The following is a 19,771-nucleotide window of genomic DNA, read 5'->3' as shown; positions in this document are numbered from 1 at the left end:
CTTAGGTCTCTTTTATATCTTTCCCCTCTCACCCTAAACCTATGCCCTCTAGTTCTGGACTCCCCCACCTCAGGGAAAAGGCTTTGCCTATTTATCCTATCCATGGCCCTCATGATTTTGTAAACCTCTATAAGGTCACCCCTCAGCTTCCCCAATGCTCCAGGGAAAACAGCCCCAGCCTGTTCAACCTCTCCTATAGCACAAATCCTCCAACCCTGGCAACATCCTTAAAAAGCTGTTTTCTCCACAATCCAACATGAGACAAGTACAGGAGCTTGTGGAATGATTAGTTGTCACCTGAACGGAGCTCAGAACCAGAGTTTGGGCAGGGAGTTGCTGGTCCGGGTGACAGACTGTGAGTTGGTGACCCTGGAAGACTTTCTTTGGGTGGGAGATTCAGCTGCAAGCCAGATGAGAAGCTTTTGCTCGTGCGTATCGTTGGTGCCTGCTTGGAAATCTTCTTGAAGTGGGACCTCTTTCTGGTAACAGTAAAAGTAAAATTTGGTTAATTTACTTTCCTCAAGTGCAAGGGGAAAACTGACACACCAGCTCATTCCTGGACATTCACTACACACAGTGGAAGATTGGTGATTTCAAGAATATCTCTGATGCTGGGTCAAGTTGTCTTTATTGTTTCCAGAATGCATTGTTAAAACGCAACTTTATAGTTTGGCAAAATATCAGGTTTAAAACATCAAATTGTGTAACATAAGAGTCATAGCATCATACAGCACAGAAACAGACCCTTCGGTCCAACCAGTCCATGCCAAACATAATCCCAAACTAAACTAGTCTCACCTGCCTGCTCCAGGCCCATAACCCTCCAAACCATTCCTGTTCATGTATCCATCCAAGTGTCATTAAACATTGTAATTGTGCCCGCATCCACCACTTCCACATGTGAACTACCCTCTGTGTAAAACATTTGCCTCTCATGTCTTGTTTAAATCTCTCTCGTCTCACCTTAAAATCCTGATGATTTTGATATCCCTCCATAAAACATTTCAGCAATTTCATTCACACTATCCATATTTTATACTTGGTTTTGAGGACACATTGTCAGGCAGAACTTAATCCACCATCAATGCTTTGAGTAGATATTTCATATAGCAATGCTCCAGAAACACCACCTTAAAAAAGTCAGCAATTCACTTCTCACAACATGGTGAGTACTTTTTAAAGAAAATTACCACTGTCCGGAAGCCTCAGGCTCAGGGTAACAGCAGTAACACTGAGTACAGAGATGGACAAGACCAGCAATGTCTCGAGAACACTATCACTGTCGAGTTCTTTCTTTGTCACTGAATCTAAGGATCCTAACAGAAGCAGCTGCAGAGATAATGGATGCACTGGTTGCAATTTTCTAAAAATCCTTGAATTCAGGAGAAGTACCAGACGATTGGAAAACTGTAAATGCAACTCCCCTATTCAAAAATAGAGGGAGGCAGAAAGCAGGTAACCACTGGCCGATTAACCTAACGTCTATTGTTGGAAAAATATTAGAATCAATTATTAAGGAAGTAATAACATAACACATAGAAAATCGCAATGTAACCAAGCACAGTCAGCATGGCGTCATGACAGGCAAATAATGTCTGATTAGGTTATTAGAATTTTTTTGAGGAACTCTCAACCAGAATGGATAGAGAGGAACCAGTATATGTTTTTAGATTACCTACAGTGTGGAAACAGGCCCTTTGGCCCCAAAAAAAAGTCCACACCGACCCGCAACCCACCCATACATTTACCCCTTACCTAACACTCTGGGCAATTTAGCATGGCCAATTCACCTGACCTGCACATCTTTGGACTGTGGGAGGAAACCCATGCAGACACGGGGAGAATGTGCAAACTCCACACAGTCAGTTGCCTGAGGCAGGAATTGAACCCGGGTCTCTGGCGCTGTGAGGCAGCAGTGCTAACCACTGTGCCACCGTGCCACCCATGTGTTGTCTTTGGCTTCCAGAAGGCATTCAACAAGGTACCTCAGAAAAGGTTAAGTCATAAGATAATAGAACATGGTGTCGGAGGTAGGACATTAGCATGGATAGAAAATTGGCTAATGGGCAGGAAACAGCAATTCTAATGTATATTAATGACATGGAGGAAAGAATGTACTGTAGCCAAATTTGCTGATGACACATAATTAGGTAGAAAGGCAGGTGGTGAGGGGATACAAACAAAGAGATATCAATAGGTTTAGTAAGTGAGCAAAATGTTGGCAAATGGAGTATAATGAGAAAATGTGAAGTTTTTCATTTTGCAAGGGAGAACAAAAGAACAGAATATTATTTAAATTGAGACAAGCTGCAGAAAGCTGTAAGACAAAGGGACTTTGGGGAACTTGTGCATAAAATACAGAAAGCTAGCACACAGGGGTGGCAGGTAATCAGGAAGGCTTTTTTCATGGGGGTTGAAGTATAAGGGTCGGGGAAGCCTTACTGCAATTATATAAAGTACTGGTTAGACCATTAGACCATTATGTAAGAATTTTTAAAAAGCACATTATCTAAATGGTGAGGGATGACAAAGCTGTAAGATGCAGAGGCATCTGGATGTCTTACTGGGATTGAATACAAACACTGGGAGGTTCTGCTTCACTTTACAGAACTCTGGCACAATTACCTCTGGAATACTAATAAATTACAAGATCATCTGCGTATTACTCTTCTTTATTTAAAGAAGTTAAAAATCACACAACACCAGGTTATAGTCCAATGGGATTATTTGGAAGCACAAGCTTTCAGAGCACCGTTCCTTCATCAGGTGGGTGTCTTTAATGAAGGATTAAAGCCTTTGACAAAGTCCTTCATGGCAGACTGTACAGAAGGTGAGGACACATGGTATCAAGGATGAGCTGAATTTCATATTGGGCCCAAGGTCCCGTACTTCCCCCGGGAGCCTGTGTCCCACAACCTGAGCCGCCTCCGGAATTTTAGTTTTGTCCCTTTTTAGGGATGTGTCAAAGTGGGCCCTGTACAGACTGCTATTGTACACCATCCACCTCTTCTCCCTCCTCTACCGGCCGGACATGCCTTGGCGTGCCCACTTGCCACCAGGTGGTGGGGATCCCCAGTGGAGGGCTCTCGACATGGGAGTCCTCCCCCTTTCTCTCGGGGATCTGGGGTGGAGGGTGCTGCACGCAGCAGTCCCCTGCAACCACAGATTGCGGTTGTTCACGGACTCCCAGCCCAACTGCTTGTTCTGTGGCGCTGTGGAGTCCGTGGATCATGTATATATTGGGTGTAGGCGTCTGCACTCCCTTTTTGATTATTTTAAAGACCTGCTCCTCTGTTTTTGGTTGTACTTCAGACCGTCGCACCCGATCTTTGGGTGCCCGGTGCAGAGGAGGGTGGGAGGGTGGCTCAGAAGACCTCCTCGTGGGTCTGCTCCTGTGCCTGGCCAAACTGGCCATAAACAGGTCGAGGCAGAGGGCCGTGGAGGGGGTCGTTAGGGCCAATGGCCTGCCCCTCTTCCGTGGTTATGTTAGAGCATGGGTGTCCTTGGGGAAGGAGCACGTGGTGTTCACCAACACCCTCAAGATTTTCAGGGAAATGTAGGCACCGCAGGGAGTGCAATGTATTATTTCCCCCTCCAACTCTATTTTGATTTAATCCCTACCCTCCCCTTCACTGTTTGATCGCACAGCATTGCCCTTTGATGAGAGGGGCACTGGTTATCACTGGCCACTCGGGTGTTTCCTTTCTTCCTGGTGGTGAAAACTGAATAAAGATTTGTGCACCTTGTGTCTTTCACTGTGTCTCACACCTGCACACACACACAACATGGGTGCTGGGGAAAAATAAGCACTACCACAGTTAGGCGGCAGTGTGGGCGTTTTGAAAGAAAGAAAAAGAAAAATATAAACAGGAGTGCCTCGGTTTAGGAGCCTGACTGTGCTGGCTGGGCCACAATCAGTGTGTTACTGCTACTGTTGGTTTCTGCTTTTTTTTTCGAGGTGGGGGTGGGGCGAGCGGAACCCGATCCCTGAGAGAAAAAAAATCAAAGGATGAGTTGACAAGATGGATACAGAACTGGCTCAGTCATAGGAGTCAGAGCATAGTGGTGGAAGGATGCTTTTGGGACTGGAGGTCTGTGGCAAGTGGTATTACACAGGGATCTGTGCTGGGACCTCTGCTGTTTGTGATCTACAGAAATGATTTGGAGGAAAATGTTTAATTACTAAGTTTGCAGATGATATAAAGTTTGGTGGAGTTGCAGATAGTGAGGAGGATTATCAGAGGATACAGCAGGATATAGATCAGTTGGAGGCATGGGTAGAAAGAATGACTGATGGGAGTTTAATCTGGACAAATGTGAGGTGATGCATTTTGGAACATCAGTTACAGATGGAAATTATACAGTGAATGGCGGAACCCTTAGGAGTATTGATGTGCGGAGAGATCAGCGTGTACAGGTCCACAGATAATTGAAGGTAGCAGCACAGGTAGACAAGGTACTAAAAAAGGCCTATGACATTTTTGCTTTCATTGGAAGGGACATTAAGTATAAGGATAGACAAATTATGCTGCAGCTTTATGTTGCAGCTCTATAAAACTTTGGTTAGACCGCACTTGAAATACTGCGTCCAGTTCTGGTCGCCCTACTATAAGAAAGATATGGATGCTTTGGTGCGGATTCAGAGGAGGTTTACCAGGATGTTGCCTGGACTGGAGGGCTTATTTTATGAGAAGAGGTTGACTGAGCTTGGACTTTTTTCATTGGAGAAAAGGAGGAGAAGAGGGGACCTAATTTGGGTATACAAGATAATGAGAGGCATAGATAGAGTCGATAGCCAGAGACTATTGCCCAGGGCAGAAATGACTAACACAAGGGGTCATAGTTTTAAGCTGGTTGGAGGAAAGTATAGAGGGGATGTCAGAGGCGGATTCTTTACACAGAGGATTGTGAGAGCATGGAAGACGTTGCCAGCAGCAGTTGTGGAAGCAAGGTCATTGGGACATTTAAGAGACTACTGGGCATGCATATGGTCACAGAAATTTGAGGGTGCATACATGAGGATCAGTGGTCGACACAACATCGTGGGCTGAAGGGCCTGTTCTGTGCTGTACTGTTCTGTTTATAGAACTTCAGTTGGGTCACACTTGGAATATTGTGTATGGTTCTGGTCACCACACTACTAGAAGGATGTGGATGCTTTGGAGAGGGCACAGAAAAGGTTTACCAGGATGTTGCCTAGTCTGGGGGATTTTAGCTACGAAGAAAGGCTGGATAGACTGGGTTGTTTTCACTCAGAAGGTTAGGTTGAGGTGTGACCTACTAGAACCTTATAAGGTAATGAATGAAATGGATAGAGTGGAAAGTATGAGGCTTTTTTTCTCAATTTGGAGGGATCAATTACTAGGGAACACAGAGGAGAGGGGAAGTTTAACTGACATGTGTAAGACAACCTTTTCACACAAAAGGTGGTGAGTGCCTGGGATGTGTTGCCAGATGAGGTAGTGGAAGTAAACATAATAGCAGCTTCCAGAAGCACCTGGACAAATACACGAATAGGAAGGGAATAGAGGGATATGGATCCTGTAAGTGAAGACGGTTTTAGACAATAGACAATAGACAATAGACAATAGATGCAGGAGTAGGCCATTCTGCCCTTCGAGCCTGCACCGCCATTCAATATGATCATGGCTGATCATTGCTAATCAGTATCCTGTTCCTGCCTTATCTCCATAACCCTTGACTCCACTATCTTTAAGAGCTCTATCCAATTCTTTCTTAAATGAATCCAGAGACTGGGCCTCCACTGCCCTCTGGGGCAGAGCATTCCACACAGCCACCACTCTCTGGGTGAAGTAGTTTCTCCTCATCTCTGTCCTAAATGGTCTACCCCGTATATTTAAGTTGTGTCCTCTAGTTCGGCACTCCCCCATCAACGGAAATATGTTCCCTCCTGCCAGAGTGTCCAGTCCTTTCATAATCCTATACGTTTCAATCAGATGGAAGGTTTTAGTATGGAAGGGCAAATGTGTCAGCACAGGCTTGGAGGGCTGAAGGGCCTGTTCCTGTGCTGTATTGTTCTTTGATGTAAATGCAATGGAAACAATTCAGAGAGGGTTTACTAAATTAGCTTTTCCAGCAATTTCAGTTTATGATTCTGATTTCCAGTATTTTCAATTCTTCCAGTTTTTGTTTTTACTAAATTAATATCTGGAGTGGATGGGCTGTCTCATGACGAAAGTTTGGACAGGCTAGGCCTGAATCCACCAGAGTTTAAGAGAGGACAGAATGGATATGGAAAGAATGTTTCCTCTTGTGGAACAATCTAGAACTTGAGACCAGTATTTAAATTTCAGGGGTCACCCATTTAAGACAGAGATGAGGGGAAATGTTTTCTCAGTTCTTGAGTCTTTGGAATTCTCATACAGCCCCACAGCATGGAAACAGGCTCTACAGCCCAAACTGGTCCATGCTGACCAAAATGTCCATCCATATTAACCCCATTTCCCTGCACTTGGCCCATATCCTTCTAAACCTTTCCTAGCCACGTATTTCTCCAAATGCCATTTACATGTTGTTAATGTACCTGCCTCAACCATTTCCACTGGTGACTCATTCCATATGCATACCACCCTCTCTATAAAAATGTTGCCCCTCGGATTCCTTTTTATTCTTTCCCCTCTTACCTTAAACTCATGCCCTCTAGTCCTTGATTCCCCATCCCTGGGAAAAAGACTAAGTGCATTCACCCTATCCATATCTCTCATGATTTTATACACTTCTATAAGATCCCCCCCTCAGTCTCCTACACTCTAAAGAAAAATGTCCTAGTTTGTCCAATCTCTCCCTATAACTCAAACCCTTGAATCCTGACAACATCCTTGTAAATTTCTTCTGTATTCTTTCCAGTTTAATAACATCCTTCTGATAGCAAGTTGACCAAAACTGAACATGATACTCCAAGTGCGATATCACCAACGTCCTATGCAACTGCAACATAACTTCCCAATTTCTATACTCAATGCCCTGACTGAAAGCCAGTGTACCAAAAGCCTCCTTCACTGCCCTGTCTACATGTGATTCCACTTTAAAGAATTGTGCACCTGAACTCTGCAAACTCACGAATCATAGAACATAGAACATAGAACAATACAGCACAGAACAGGCCCTTCGGCCCACGATGTTGTGCCGAACTTCTATCCTAGATTAAGCACCCATCCATGTACCTATCCAAATGCCGCTTAAAGGTCGCCAATGATTCTGACTCTACCACTCCCACGGGCAGCGCATTCCATGCCCCCACCACTCTCTGGGTAAAGAACCCACCCCTGACATCTCCCCTATACCTTCCACCATTCACCTTAAATTTATGTCCCCTTGTAACACTCTGTTGTACCCGGGGAAAAAGTTTCTGACTGTCTACTCTATCTATTCCTCTGATCATCTTATAAACCTCTATCAAGTCACCCCTCATCCTTCGCCGTTCCAACGAGAAAAGGCCGAGAACTCTCAACCTATCCTCGTACGACCTACTCTCCATTCCAGCCAACATCCTGGTAAATCTTCTCTGCACCCTCTCCAAAGCTTCCACATCTTTCCTAAAGTGAGGCGACCAGAACTGCACACAGTACTCCAACTGTGGCCTAACCAAAGTCCTGTACAGCTGCAACATCACTTCACGACTCTTGAATTCAATCCCTCTGCTAATGAACGATAATACTCCATAGGCCTTCTTACAAACTCTATCCACCTGAGTGGCAACCTTCAAAGATCTATGTACATAGACCCCAAGATCCCTCTGTTCCTCCACCTGACCAAGAACCCTACCATTAACCCTGTATTCCCCATTCTTATTTGTTCTTCCAAAATGGACAACCTCACACTTGGCAGGGTTGAACTCCATCTGCCACTCCTCAGCCCAGCTCTGCATCATATCTAAGTCCCTCTGCAGCCGACAACAGCCCTCCTCACTGTCCACAACTCCACCTATCTTTGTATCATCTGCAAATTTACTGACCCACCCTTCGACTCCCTCATCTAAGTCATTAATAAAAATTACAAACAGCAGAGGACCCAGAACTGATCCCTGCGGAACTCCACTTGTAACTGGACTCCAGGCTGAATATTTACCATCTACCACCACTCTCTGACTTCGACCGGTTAGCCAGTTTTCTATCCAATTGGCCAAATTTCCCTCTATCCCATGCCTCCTGACTTTCCGCATAAGCCTACCATGGGGAACCTTATCAAATGCCTTACTAAAATCCATGTACACTACATCCACTGCTCTACCCTCATCCACATGCTTGGTCACCTCCTCGAAGTATTCAATAAGACTTGTAAGGCAAGACCTACCCTTCACAAATCCGTGCTGGCTGTCCCTAATCAAGCAGTGTCTTTCCAGATACTCGTAAATCCTATCCCTCAGTACCCTTTCCATTACTTTGCCTACCACAGAAGTAAGACTAACTGGCCTGTAATTCCCGGGGTTATCCCTATTCCCTTTTTTGAACAGGGGCACAACATTCGCCACTCTCCAGTCCCCTGGTACCACCCCCGTTGCCAGTGAAGACGAGAAGATCATTGCCAACGGTACTGCAATTTCCTCTCTTGCTTCCCACATAATCCTAGGATATATCCCGTCAGGCCCGGGGGACTTGTCTATCCTCAAGTTGTTCAAAATGTCCAACACATCTTCCTTCCTAACAGGTATCTCTTCTAGCTTATCAGTCCGTTTCACACTCTCCTCTTCAACAATACGGTCCCTCTCGTTCGTAAATACTGAAGAGAAGTACTTGTTCAAGACCTCTCCTATCTCTTCCGACTCAATACACAGTCTCCCACTACTGTCCTTGATCGGACCTACCCTCGTTCTCGTCATTCTCAGGTTTCTCACATACGCATAGAATGCCTTGGGGTTATCCTTGATCCTATCCGCCAAGGATTTTTCATGCTCTCTCTTAGCTCTCCTAATCCCTTTCTTCAGGTCCCTTCTGGCTATCCTGTATCCCTCCACTGCTCTGTCTGAACCTTGTTTCCTCAACCTTATGTAAGCCTCCTTCTTCCTCTTTACTAGACATTCAACCTCCCTCGTCAACCAAGGCTCCCTCACACGACCATTTCTTTCCTGCCTGATCGGTACATACATATCAAGGACACGTCGTATCTGCTCCTTGAAAAAGTTCCACAATTCCACCACATCCTTCCCTGACAGCCTATGCTCCCAACGTATGCTCCTCAAATCCTGTCTTACAGCATCGTAATTTCCCTTCCCCCAATTGTAAAAACTTCCTTGTTGTGCGCACCTATCTCTCTCCATAACCAAGGTGAAAGTCACAGAATTGTGGTCACCATCACCAAAATGTTCACCCACTAACAAGCCCACCACTTGTCCCGGTTCATTACCGAGTACTAAATCCAATATGGCCTCCCCTCTGGTTGGACAATCTACATACTGCGTTAGAAAAGCTTCCTGGACACACTGCACAAACACCGCCCCATGCAATCTACTTGATCTAAAGAGCTTCCAATCAATATTTGGGAAGTTGAAGTCGCCCATGACTACGACCCTGTGGCTTCTGCACCTTTCCAAAATCTGTTTCCCAATCTGTTTCTCCACATCTCTGCTGCTATTGGGGGGCCTATAATAAACACCCGACAAGGTGACTGCACCTTTCCTATTTCTGACTTCAGCCCATACTACCTCCAGAGGCAGATCCCCCTCAAACTTCCTTTCTGCAGCCGTTATACCATTTCTAATTAGCAATGCCAGCCCCCCTCCTTTTTTACCACCCTCCCTAATCTTACTGAAACATCTGTAACCAGGAACCTCCAACAGCCATTCCTGTCCCTCATCTATCCATGTTTCCGTGATGGCCACAACATTCGTAGTCCCAGGTACAGATCCACGCCTTAAGTTCACCCACCTTATTTCTGATACTCTTTGCATTGAAGTATACGCACTTGAGCCCATCTCTGTGTCCGCAAGTAGTCCCTGTCAGTGCTACCTTCTCCACAGCCTCCCTACAGTCTTGGACATCCTGACACACAGCTAGCTTACTTGCTGGACTACAAGTCCGGATCCCATCCCCCTGCCAAATTAGTTTAAACCCCCCCGAAGAGTGCTAGCAAACCTACCCCCCAGGATATTGGTGCCCTTCTGGTTCAGGTGTAACCCGTCCTGCTTGTACAGGTCCCACCTTGCCCAGAATGCAGTCCAATTGTCCAAATACCTGAAGCCCGCCCTCCTACACCATCCTTGCAGCCATGTGTTCAACTGCACTCTCTCCGTATTCCTTGCCCCACTGTCACGTGGCACCGGCAACAACCCAGAGATGACGACTCTGTCTGTCCTAGCTTTTAGCTTCCAGCCTAACTCCTTGAGCTCTTGAATGACCTCCCCACCCCTCTTCCTACCTATGTCGTTGGTGCCAATGTGTACCACGACTTCTGGCTGCACACCCTCCCCCTTAAGGATTCTGAAGACACGGTCCGAGATGTCTCGGACCCTAGCACCCGGGAGGCAACAAACCATCCGAGAGTCTCGCCCATGTCCACAGAACCGCCTGTCCGTCCCTCTAACTAGAGAGTCCCTTATAACTATCGCTCTCCTCTTCTCCCCCTTTCCCTTCTGAATCTCAGAGCCACAGACCCCTTCACTGCAGCTTACACCTGCAGGGCTGTCCCCCCCAACAGTTTCCAAAGCTGTATACTTATTATTTAGGGGAACGACCACAGGGGATCCCTGCACTGCCTGTTTCTTCCCCTTCCCACCTCTAACTGTTACCCAGCTACCTCTGTTCTCCGGCGTAACTATGTCCCTGTAGCTTCTATCATGTCTTGCACATTCTCATCCAAACCATTGATGTAGATAACAAACAGTAATGGGCCCAGCACCGACCCCTGAGGCACTCCACTAGTCACAGGCCTCCAGTCAAACAAGCATCCTTCCACTATTTCCCTCTACTTCCTATCATCAAGCCAATTGTGTATCCAATTTGCCAGCACTCCCTGGATTCCACACGATCTAACCTTCCAGAGCAGCCTACAATGTGGAACCTTATCAAAGGCCTTACTGAAATCCATATAGACTATGTCTACTTTCCTGCCCTCATCAATCTTCCTGGTCACTTCACCAATGATCTCCTATGCACAAAGTCATGCTGACTACCCTTAATCAAACCCTGTCTTTCCAAATGCATGTATATCTTTTCCATCAGAATCTTCTCAAGTAACTTATCGACCAGAGATGTTGGGCTTCCCGGTCTACAACTCCCAGGCTTTTCTTTGCAGCCCTTCTTGAATGAGGGCACAACATTCCCTACCCTCCAGTCTTCTGGGACACAACCTGTGGCTAACGATGATGTAAAAATATCAGCTAGGGCCTTCACAATTTCTTCATTAGTTTCTTGCAGGCTTCTTTGATATATCTGGTCAGGACCAGGAGATTTATCCACCTTCATACATTCTAATATGTCCAACATCTCCTCTACTGTGAAATGGACTGTCCCCAAGATATTGCCACTAACTTTCCCATGTTCCCAAGTCTTCATGCCTTTCTCCACAGTAAACACAGAGGAGAAATATTCATTGAAGGCCGCATCTATGTCCTGTGGTTCCTATGTCCACTTTCGTCATTGAGGAGGTGTAGTGGAAACATGCTGAGTCCATAACCCACAGGTCGATGGATCGAAACCATCACTGCTATTAACCCTACCTCACCATCAAACCAGCAGACAAGATGAGGAGATGTGCAGTGGTAGTTTGACGCACCTCCCTCTATACCTCTGAAGCCAGGTGCCAACTTGCGGATACCTCCTCCTACTGCCCCCTTGACCATGACCTCACCTCCCATCACTAAGCCATCATCTCCCAGACAATCTACAACCTCATCATCTCAGGAGATCTCCCACCCACAGCCTCCAATCTCATAGTCCGGGAACCCCGCACCACCCAGTTCTACCTCCTACCCAAAACTCACAAACCTGACTGCCCCGGTCGACCTATTGTCTCGGCCTGCTCCTGCTCCACCAAACTCATCTCTGCATACCGTGACACCATCCTATTCCCCACCCCACCATGTTCGGGACACTACCCACACCTCCATGACTTACGTTCCCCCGGCCCCCAAAGCCTCATCTTCACCCTGAACATCCAGTCCCTGTACAAATCCATCTTCCATGATGAAGGAGTCCAAGCCCTCCATTTCTCCCTCTCCCATCAACCCCACCAATACCCTTCCACTGACACTCTCATTTGTTTGGCTGAACTGGTCCTCACCCTCAATCATTTCTCCTTTGAATCCTCTCACTTCCTCTGAATTAAAGGGGTAGCCACAGGCACTGGCATGGGCCTCAACTATGCCTGTCTCTTCTACATGGAACAGTCCATCTTCCACAGTTCCACTGGCACCATTCCCTACCTTTTCCTCCACTACAGTGGTGACTGTATCAGCGCCACCTTGTGTGCCCATGAGGAGGTTGAATAGTTCATCAGTGTCACTAACACATTCTACCCCAACATTAAGTTCACCTGGACCATCTCAGACACCTCCCTCTTTTTCTTGGACCTCTTCATCTCCATTAATGGTGACCGACTCAACACAAACATCTTCTACAAACCCACCGACTGCCACAGCTACCTGGATGACACCTCCTCCCCCACCCTGCCTCCTGTAAAAATGCCATCCCGTATTCCCAATTCCTCTGCCTCCATTGCATCTACTCCCAGAAGGACCAGTTCCACCACTGAACATCAAAGATGGTCTCCTTTTTCAAAGACTGCAATTTCCCCTCCCATGTGATCATCGATGCACTCCAGAACATCTCATCCACTTCCTGCATCTCTGCCCTCTGATCACAACAAGGACAGAACTCTCCTGGGTCCTCACCTTCCACCCCACCAACCTCCAGATATATTGCATTATCTTCTGCCAATTCCACCAACTACAAACAAACCCAACTACCAGGAAGGATATATTTCCTTCCCCACCCCTATCTGTGAAACCATTCTCTCTGCGACTCCCTTGTCAGGTCCACGCCACCGCCCCCCCCAAACCCCACCAACCCACCCTCCCCTCCTGGCACCTTCCCTTGCCACCGCAGGAATTGCAAAACCTGTGCCCACACCTTCTCCCTCACCTCCATCCAAGGCCCCAAAGGAGCCTTCCACATCCGTCAGAGATTTAGCTGTACCTCCACACACGCCATCTATTGTGTCCGTTGCGCCCAATGTGGTCTCCTCAACACTGGGGAGACAGAATGCCTACTTACGGAATACTCCAGAGAACATCTCTGGGACACCCGCACTAACTAACCCCACCGCCCTGCTGCCGAACACTTTAACTCCCCCAAGTACATGCAAGTCCTGAGCCTCCTCCATCGCCAAACCTCACCACCCAATGCCTGGAGGAAGAACGCCTCATCTTCTGCCTTGGGACCCTACTAACACATGGGATCAATGTGGATTTCACCAGTTTCCTCATTTACCCTCCTCCAACTTTATCCCAGTCCCAAACTTCCAATTCGGCACCGCCCTCTTGAACAGTCCTACCTGTCCATCTTCCTTCCCATCTGTCCACTCCACCTTCCACTCTGACCTATCACCTTCTTCCCCCATCTTCATCTACCTATCACACTCTCAGCTACCTCCCCCCCCCTCCCCCCCTCCCCCCCCCCCACCCCCCAACCTCATTCTCCTCCCATTTATCTCTTGGCCTCCTTGGACCATCCCCTTGTTCCTGATGAAGCGCTTATGCTCAAGATGTCGACTCTCCTGCTTCCCGGACGCTGCCTGACCTGCTGTACTTTTCTAGCACCACACTCTTCGACTCTGATCTCCAGCATCTGCGGTCCTCACTTTCTCAGAATCCTAGTCTCTCTCTAGTTATTCTTTTTCCTCTTATATAGACCCTCTTTGGATTCTCAGCCAACACTGTCTCATGCCCCCTTTTCGCCCTTCTGATTGCTTTCTTCAGTAAATTCCTAAAGCATTCTATATCAGGAATAAAAGAATGACTGGAAAAAGATTAGGGCCAATCAAGGATAGTAGTGGGAAGTTGTGCGTGGAGTCCAAGGAGATAGGGGTAGCGCTAAGTGAATACTTTTCATCAGTATTCACACTGGAAAAAAGATTATATTGTCGAGGAGTATACTGAGATACAGGTGACTAGATATGTCCCCTGGCCAGATGGGATTTATTCTATGATCCTCTGGGAAGCCAGGGAGGAGATTGCAGAGCTTTTAGCTTTGATCTTTATGTCATCATTGTCTACAGGAATAGTGCCAGAAGATTGGAGGATAGTAAATGTTGTTCCCTTGTTCAAGAAGGGGAGTAGAGACAACCCTGGGAATTAAAGGCCAGTGGGCCTTACTTCGGTTTTGGTAAAGTGTTGGAAAAGGTTATAAGAGATAGGATTTATAATCATCCAGAGAGGAATACACTGATTAGGAATTGTCAACAAGGTTTTGTGATGGGTAGGTCATGCCTCACAAAATTTACTGAGTTCTTTGAGATGGTGACTAAACAGGTGGATGAGGGTAAAGCTGTTCCTGTGGTGTATATGGATTTTAGTACGGTGTTTGACAAGATTCCCTAAGGTAGGCTATTGCAGAAAATACAGTGGCATGGGATTGAGTGTGATTTAGTGATTTGGATCAGAAATTGGCTAGCTGAAAGAAGGCAGAGGATGGTGGGTTGATGGGAAATGTTCATCCTGGAGTTCAGTTACTAGTGGGGTACCGCAATGATTTGTTTTGGGACCACTGCTATTTGTCATTTTTATAAAATGACGATGAGGGCATGGAAGGATGGGTTAGTAAACCTGTGGATGAAACTAAGGTCAGTGGACTTGTGGACAGTGCTGAAGGATGTTGCAGTTTGCAGAGGGACATGGATAAGCTGCAGAGCTGGGCTGAGAGGTGGCAAATGGAGTTTAATGTGGAAATGTGTGAGGTGATTCACTTTGGAAGGAGCAACAGGAATAAAAAGTACTGGGCTAATGGTAAGATTCTTGGCAGTATAGATGAGCAGAGAGATCTCAATGTCCATGTACATAGATCCCTGAAAGTTGCCACCCAGGTTGATCGGGCTTTAAGAAGGCATACAGTGTGTTAGCTTTTATTGATAGAAGGATTGAGTTTCGGAGCCATGAGGTCATGTTACAGCTGTACAAAACACTGGTGCGGCTGCGTATACGTATTACGTATAGATCTGGTCACCGAATTGCAAGAAGGATATGGAAGTTTTGGAAAGGGTTCAGAGCAGATTTACTGGGATGTTGCCTGGTATGGAGGGAAGGTCTTATGGGGAAAGGATAAGGGACTTGAGTCTGATTTTGTTAGAGAGAAGAAGATTGAGAGGCAACTTAATTGAGACATATAAGATAATCAGAGGGTTAGACAGGGTGGACAGTGAGAGCTTTCTTCCTAGGATGGTGATGGCTAGCACGAGGGGACATGGCTTTAAATTGAAAGGTGAAAGATTTAGGAAAGATGTCAGAGGTATTTCTTTCCTGAGAGAGTAGTAAGGGCAGGAATGTCCTACCTGCAATAGGAGTAAACTCGCCAACTTTAAGGGCATTAAATGGTAATTGGATAAACATATGGATGAGGATGGAATAATGTAGGCTTCAGATTGGTTCCATTGGTTGCGCAACATTGAGGGCTGAAGGGCCTGTACTGAGCTGTAATGTTCTATGTTCTATGTTCCCGTATTCTCTACATACCTCCAGGGATTCCCTTGATCCCAGCTGCCTGTACTTGAGTTATGCCTCCTTCTTTTTTTTGGTCAAAGCCTCAATATCGTTTATCATCCAGGGTTCCCTATTCCTGCCAACCTTGTCCTTCACCTTCACAGGAACAAATGAACCTTAGCTATCTCACTTTTTAAGGACTCCCACTTTGTCAGCAAACAAATACTCCAATCAATCCCTGCAAGCTCCTGTCTAATTCCATAAACTTGAACCTGTGGACCAGTTTTGTCCCACTCAATAACTATTTTAAAATTAATAGAATTATGGTCACTGCTCCCAAAGTGTTCCCTCACTATCATTTCTGTCACTTGTCTGGCTCTACTTCCCTCGAGTAGATTGAGTTTTGCCCCTTCTTGCTTAAGGAAACTTTCCTAAATGCACTTAACAAATTCCACTCCATTCTAAGCCCTTAATGCTCTGGCAGGTCCAGTCTATGTTAGAAAAATTAAAATCCATGGCTATGACAATCCTATTGCTCCTGCAAGTCTCCCCAGTCTCCCTGCATATTTATTCTTCTGTTTCCCATTGACTAATTGGAGACCTATAGTACAACTCCAATAATGTCACCATCCCCTTCTCATTTCTTAGCTCCACCTCCGCTGGATGATCCTTCAGTTATTTAATCTGACTGCTGCTGTGATATTCACCTGAATCAAAAATGCAACTCCCCCTCCCCTGCATTTCTCTCCTGCCTAAAGTACTTGTACCCTGGCCCATTAAGCTGCCAGTTCTGTTCCTCCCTTCGCCATGTTTCTGTAATGGCAATAATATCCCAGTCCCATGAACCTATCCACACCCTGAGCTCATCAGCCTTACCTGTCAGCCCTCTTGCATTGAAATAAATGCAATTTAATCCAACAGCCATTCCTTGTGTGGCAGCCTGACCTGTCTGTTAATCTTATTAATTTTGATTACCGTATCTCCTCCCAGCCTCACACTTGCCTCCCTGCTGTTGAGTATCCCACATCCCTATCAATCTAGTTTAAACCCTCCCTTGTAGCATTGGCCAGCCCTCTTGAACAGGTCACCCTGAAGATCTAAAATCTGGATTTAGGCTGTTGTCAGGAGCAACCATTTAATGCAAGTTTTTACTAACTACAAAATGGCTTCTTAATGTAAGTAACATAAAATAACAAAATGGCTTCTTGGAGCAAATTAATAATTTTCTTTATAATGGCACCTAACTCTGCTGAAAACTGCATTCCTGAACTAATTGAAAGAGATTAGCAAACAATGCCCTTGGTTCATAGTATGAATTAACCAAGCAAGATATGACATTCTTAAAGTACCCTTAGCTGGCCTTGTAGACGCTGGTGCAAAGAGATCAAGGCGCGCAAAACAACTCTGTTCCCAGGAAATATCATTTACTTAATTTTCTTTCTATTTATCATTTTATTTCATCTTAATGGATTAATTTTGCAATCAACGCTGTTCTGTTTGTTAAGAGACCTATAAAAGTTGCCTGCGTTTAAGCTTAAAGTGCAGCAGCTTTTCCAGAGTACACAGAGGTGCTTAGCCCCGTGTTGCTGGATAACCCATGCCCGACATTGTAACAAATTGTTGAATCAGACTGAGCTGCTGATGTTTATTTGACTGATCTGAGAGGCCCCTCCCTGGGGGTCCAGATTTACATCTGGTGTCTGTGACTCGGATACGGCACGGACAGGTTGTGGACAGTGGTGTAAGAGCCTTGAGTCCCCCACTATTGAGTGCTGAGGAATTGGCACCCAGACGTGAGCTTTTCATATCCACCTGGTTTTCGTTTCATTCAAGTAGTGGTTGACCTTAGCCCTCGCTGTCTATCATCTCAGCCCAGCCTATAACAGATTGGTCTCAGTAAGATTGGGGGTCGGGGACCCTAGATAAAGAGAAAAGAAAAGATAAGATAGGATCCTAGCAGGTCGGGGACCTGTAAGCAGAGTTGGGAACTCTGACTAAAGGGAAAAGAAATTAAAGAGATAAGATAGGTTCAAGGATCCTACGGAAGTTGGGAATTTGGGAACTTCCATTAGCAGATCAGGGATCTGTAAGCAGAGGTGGGAACTCTGATACGGTCAGATTGGCATTATTTATATTGGTATTTAAATTGTTCTGTGAGATAAAGAAAGTATCGCGATACATTATAACAGGATTATCGAGGGTCAAGGAAAGTTGAGAAGGGTCTGTGGAAGTTGTGGAAGTCAGTAGATTGTTGTGTGTTGATGGGTTGTTAAATAGCAAAGGTTTTGAGTCGGGACCATAAAAGGAAGGTTGTTTATGATGGGTAATACCACATGTGTGTGAGAGGTTTCTGGAGAACACTGACAGTCTGGTGCCTGAAAAAAGATATTAGGTGATGAGCAGCGGCCACTAGGTGTCCCTAAAAATATTCAATTGATTAAATCAGCCAGCAATTGATTTGGCAATTCATTAGTGTGGTGGCAAATCTATGACAAAAAAGAATCTGTTTTGCACTCATGGTAGGATACTGCCACCAAATTTGGGATTGGATGAACTAATAATGTTACCATGATATCTATTAAGGTCCTCAAAATTGAATGTGCTCAAGTTAAACATCAACAGAAACAAAAGGAAAAGTCTCCAGTGACTGATAGTCAACAGAGCTGTGCAGTTCAATGGTTGGCCACTCATTAGTCTTGTTGTTCATTGTCAGGCTGTTGATTAGTGAAAGTTTTACATCGGGTTTATTTCTGTCTATCTGTTCAGCTTGGCTTGTCTTGCTTTGCTGCTTTGTTTTGTTGTTCTGTTCGTTTTTGGTGTTTGTTCTTTGTTTATGAAATATGGAGGGTGGATGCTGCCCTTGTGATATTAAAAAAATAAGAAAGCTGGCCAGCAATACAATTCTCGCACACTTGGTTAAGCAGCTTTGTGCCACAGCCAAGATTTATAAGGGTAAAATTCTCTAACTTTGACTTTTGGAATGTGTGTGTGACAGAGCGAGAGAGAGAGAGAGAGAGACAGCCCGCAGCTTGCAGAAAGTTGAACCCTTTCAGATTCAATTTGGTTGCACATTTGTTTGTTGGTAATTGAATGTTGTGTTTTGTTGCCTGGAGTTCGAGATCCAGGACTGTTTTGGATTTGATTTGCATTTTGGAAACTAACTTGATTTCTTTTAAGGTTAAGGATCCTTCAGTGATTATGAAATGAAATATTAACCCATGTTCTTCCTACTGTAACTTTCTGACTAATCTCTTTTATCCTTACATGAAAGCCAGGCTTATTCAATTTTAAATCAGTTTAATAAAGAGGAAGACAACATTATAATCTTTATTTTGTTTGTTTCCACTTAATTTTAAGACTGCTGTGTTTCATTGGTGATTATGATGTGCCAGTCATAGCTTTATTGAGGGAGTTCCCTCCCTCAATGACAGTTGAAGTTTCAGTTCAACATTAGGTTGTGATAAATCATGTAACAAAATTAATATCCTATGGTTAATATCTGTGTCTTTGGATTCGGCCATTATTCCTGCATTAGAAGTTTTTTGTTACCATGCGAATAGACTAGACCTTTTAATGCAACTGCAGTCATTTCACGGCCTATAGCATTGCAAATGAGCAATGACTGGTCAGGACCGCTTAAGGAATCTAATCTTAGATTTAAATTAAGAGACTAGAACCAGGTAATTATAGTGCATTTCAAAGTTGGAAACTGTATACATATTACATTTTAAATATTGAATACTGATCAAATGAATTTCAAATTTATATTGATGACTTTTAAAATGTCTTAGTCACTTGTTCATTTCCACTTCTGAATTACAGATAATGATTATTTTGTTTATTATTTTTAATAATCAATTGTGTTAGCTCAAATCACAAAATCAGAATTAATTGGCAGGATCGCTTGGTTTTATTCCTTTACATATTGTCAGTGACCTGTCTCATTGTCTCATGGTTAATTTGAAGCATGGCTGCATTAATTTGTTGCAAACTAAAGAATGGAAAGATACCTTACTGGCCCCTTGAAGGAATTCTGCATGTGACTGAGGGATCGAGGTACGTATAGCAGATGTGACTGTGAATGGATATATGAAAAAATAAAAGGGACATGAGAAACAGTGT

The 19,771-nt window shown here is 45.0% G+C and overlaps 1 protein-coding gene across 4 annotated transcripts in view; it reads right to left on the bottom strand.

The window, feature by feature from the left end:
- The window catches only part of mast3b (microtubule associated serine/threonine kinase 3b), a 301,525-nt gene that overhangs the window by 3,600 nt on the left and 278,154 nt on the right, over positions 1-19,771 (bottom strand). For all 4 annotated transcript variants that reach the window (XM_072594515.1, XM_072594514.1, XM_072594517.1 and 1 more), the window contains one exon: positions 298-479. In XM_072594515.1, coding sequence (XP_072450616.1) covers positions 298-479 — 182 coding nt within the window. The remainder of the gene's footprint in view (positions 1-297; positions 480-19,771) is intronic.

The sequence above is a fragment of the Chiloscyllium punctatum genome, chromosome 24, assembly GCF_047496795.1.
Source record: "Chiloscyllium punctatum isolate Juve2018m chromosome 24, sChiPun1.3, whole genome shotgun sequence".
In the NCBI taxonomy this organism is placed as follows: Eukaryota; Metazoa; Chordata; class Chondrichthyes; order Orectolobiformes; family Hemiscylliidae; genus Chiloscyllium; species Chiloscyllium punctatum.
This window is presented reverse-complemented; position numbering and strand designations above follow the sequence as displayed.